Source organism: Eutrema salsugineum, unplaced genomic scaffold, assembly GCF_000478725.1.
Source record: "Eutrema salsugineum unplaced genomic scaffold, Eutsalg1_0 scaffold_1, whole genome shotgun sequence".
Taxonomy (NCBI): Eukaryota; Viridiplantae; Streptophyta; class Magnoliopsida; order Brassicales; family Brassicaceae; genus Eutrema; species Eutrema salsugineum.
The window spans coordinates 1,184,836-1,188,655 of record NW_006256909.1 but is presented as its reverse complement, the minus strand read 5'-3'; the positions used below and the strand labels follow the sequence as shown (position 1 = coordinate 1,188,655).

General features: G+C 33.7%; 1 protein-coding gene across 1 annotated transcript; it reads right to left on the bottom strand.

The window, feature by feature from the left end:
- Nucleotides 1-387: 387 nt before the first annotated feature.
- LOC18030618 (floral homeotic protein APETALA 2) lies at nucleotides 388-2,875 on the bottom strand. The gene is given in 11 exon segments (XM_024149977.1): nucleotides 388-730; nucleotides 818-910; nucleotides 1,003-1,100; nucleotides 1,187-1,275; nucleotides 1,369-1,413; nucleotides 1,523-1,668; nucleotides 1,752-1,811; nucleotides 1,813-1,840; nucleotides 1,941-1,971; nucleotides 2,064-2,089; nucleotides 2,207-2,875. Coding segments are annotated over 11 exon segments (1,320 nt in total). The 5' UTR covers nucleotides 2,668-2,875; the 3' UTR covers nucleotides 388-487.
- Between the last annotated feature and the right edge of the window lie 945 nt (nucleotides 2,876-3,820).

The following is a 3,820-nucleotide window of genomic DNA, read 5'->3' as shown; positions in this document are numbered from 1 at the left end:
AAGAAATAAATATAAAATGAAATAAGGGCTGGAGATATTAATTGAATATTGATATGAAAGAAGAATAACAAGACAAGTTAGGACTGAACATATATGTAGATAGGTGCAGGTAACATATAAAGCAGTAATGTTTTAAATCTTTAATAAATGTATTGAGAAGAAACAACAAAAGACAACTCATTGACAAATCTCTTCTCAACCTTTTTAGTCAGAACATCTCAAATCACACACTTATCCAATTTCCCATATATCCAACGATTATATATATAAAATAATATTTCTTACCCTATCGAGGGATAAATATTTCCATTAATTTTCCTAGAGAAAAATTTCTTGGCTAAATTAACAAGAGATATTAAGGAAATAAACAAAAGAAAGAGGCGATAATTGAATTTAACGACCAAGAACATAAGGGTTTGTTTTAAAGATTCATTTGTTTCACGAATTTTTTTCTTATATATATAAAAATGATTAGAATATAAAAGATTCAAGAAGGTCTCATGAGAGGAGGTTGGAAGCCATTGGACTGCAGCCAATTTTGATGAGAAGTGGAAGTAGAACTAAAAATCTGATTGTGATGATGAGGAGAGAATCCTGATGATGCTGCAGCATTTGCCAACACTTGGTTCGTAGTGGTCCGACCATCAAACCGGTGGTTCTCAGTCACTGGAAACAGCGAGAATCCTCCACCGTTTCCTGCTCCGCCGCCAATGTTGCTGCTGCCCGGAAACTGATTTACAGAAGAAAAATTGTAAGATATCCAAATGGACTTTAACTAACTGATTTTTTTTTATTATTTCTTGTTTTTTTTACTCACTTGGTGATTTGAATTGGGAATATGGTTTTGCATTCCGGTTTGACCTAATCCGAGAATCTCATTGGAGTGGAGAGACTCTTGTTGTTGGTTTATCTGAAGAAAAAGAAAAAATGATTATGAGAAAAAACACAACACATTTAAGGTAGAAAATTGTGGTTAGTTAATAATAAATTAATAAACCCAACCTTGAGCCGCATATCTTGACCCTTTTGCTTCGAATTAGCCCAGTTTCCCAAACTCAAATCGAGGTTATGGTCTTGTTGAGTAGGATTCCCTGATGAGTCTACACAAATTCAGAATCTTTAATCCAAGTTCTAACCCACAAATAAAATAAGATTAGGCACTTTCAAATAAGTAGAAAAAATTTACCGGCATTGAGTTCGTCGTCGTAGATACTCGGGTCAAAGTTCGTCACTGCGTCTTTGCCATTACATTTGATGGCAGCTTTATCGTAAGCCCTGTGCTTATTAAAAAAGGTTTACTTAGTTTGGAAAAAAAAAAAGATTAAAAGCTTCTAACACTTGTGTGTTTTGTAGAATCAGAGACATTACCTAGCAGCTTCAACCTCGGTGTCGAACAAACCCAAATAAACATACCTAATTTTTAAGATTTCAAGAATCAAAACTCAAGTTCCAAAAAAAATAGCAAATCTACTAGTATAATCAAAACAAAGTTTCTTAATGATTATTATATAAAAGAAATTACTTTTTGCCTAAAAATTGACCCATTCGAGCTTCCCAACGACCACACTTATGCAGAGTGACACCTCTATACTTTGAACTTCCTCGAGGGAAGCCTGTGCTTTGTCGCCTAAGTACGTGCACGAACTCTTCCTTCGTTAGATTCGTCATCTATATAAAATCACGTTTTTAATGTTAATTTCCAAATTTTTGTTAAATCCAAAACTAACTCATTCATATTTTTGAGGAATTACCTGCTTCAAATCATCATCATAATCTTCGATGTTAAAATTGATATCCGCTTCAACTCCACGGGAATTTAATTGCAGCTCTATCATATGCTCTACAAAATAAATAAATAAATCTCATAAATTAAAACTCTTCTTCGTTTTTTTTTTTTGTTTTTTAATTATTATAGAGAGAGTCAAAAGAGAGAAACATACCGAGCAGCTGCATGAGCAGTGTCAAATCCACCTATTCAGACATTTGGAAAAAAAAACAATAAAAATAATGATTTTCATGATGACGTTTTTCAACACCAAAAATACCAAAAAAAAAAAAATTACCTAAGTAAACCTGTTTCCCACAGTCCCTGAATTTCAGAGAAACATAAGAAAAGAAAAAAAAAACAACTTAGATTAATACTTACACCAGCACGATCGATTAATCGAATTAAAAAGATGAGATTTTTACAGAAACTAAAAATTACCAAATATGAGATTCCCATCTTCCGGTTCGCCGGTAAAACGTAACGCCTCTATATTGAGAACTCCTCGACCTTGGTCCACGCCGGCTCTTTTTTAACGGCTGCGCTGGTTCAACCACGGCGGCGACAGTGGCGGCTTTACCCGCCGATGATCCGGTTGTTAGATCCGACTGACAAAACTTAACACCAAACCAGTGAGCACGAGGAAATCCCGACCCGGGGCCACCACCACCACCGTCTCCTACGCCGCTAGATTCCATATCCGGGAAGAACTGATGTGTTATAAGTGGGTTATTGGGTCTGACCCGGTTTGGTTCGTCATCATCGGATCCATCTTCGATGACTACAGCAGAAGAGCTTGAATTCGAGAAAGATCCGACCCGTTTACCCGGTGAAGAATAACAAATCTCTTCCGATTCTTCTTCTCTGAGTGTCTGGTGTGGTGAGTCGTTTAGATCCCACATTTTTTTTTTCAATCTTTTTTGTTTTTTGGGTTGATCTTTTGAAGTTCAAACTTCAATCCTCTGGTTTGATCCTCCTCAAGGTTAGAAGCTAAATAAGAGAACTTTGGTTGGTAGAGAAACAAAAATAAAAGAGAGAGTAAGAGCTAGAGAGAGAGAGAAGAAAAATTTTCAATTTTCTGAGTTTGCTTCTACGAAAGCTTTCATTTTTATCCTTTCCTTTATATTTACTTCCAATGACCTTTCTCTCTCTCTTCACTGTTTTTTTAATATTATTCTCTCTCTAACCACTTGCTTTCTTTGGAAAAAAGATTATATTCGAAACAATTCCTCGTATTGGAGTTTCTTTATTTTTTTAAAAAACAAATATTTCCACTTTTATTATTATCTATGTATACAAACATCTTCGCTGATTAATCAAAGATTCCATTAATATGTAATTTCATGTTTTAAGAAAGTAAAGTCCACGGCTTGGTTCGGCAAGCAATCTATAAAAGGTATTCTTTGCAAGAAAATGAATAATTTGATAGATTACTAAAAACCCCCCACAAATTTGCCAAAATTGTTATACTTTAGCTCTTGGCACAGAGCTTTTTCTTTGTTTTTTTTCTTTTTCTATATGAAAAAAGTTAAGACTGATGCAAATACAAATAGATCACGCATGGATCTATATTTGTTAAAGATGTATATTTATGTACAACAAATAGGTGTTTTCATGATCGGGCAAATTAAAGTAGATGAGATATTAAGTTCGATACTAAATATATTATTTATATGTTTATTTAAAGTGTTGTTCCAAAACCAGCAATAACTTGAAGACAAGCAAATAATAGGGTTCTAACTATATAAGAAGTTATTAGCTATAAAAATTATTAATATTTTCTAAACGGGAGTAACTTATTTTCAAGTTTGTATTTATTGCTTTAGGCTGGATTGGAGCATCTACTTTTATTGTGTCTGAAATCATAAATCATTTTGAACAAAAAAAACTCTGTTTTCCTAATGGGGTGTTCTAACCAGGGGCTTTCAAAACTCATTTATCAAAAGATATTAATTGCTTACTTGGTCATTTGACTATTCGTTCGACCAAATAACACATCTAATAGTCTCCTAATATTGTTTCTTAACCGTAGAATTTAACGATCTAGATTCATTT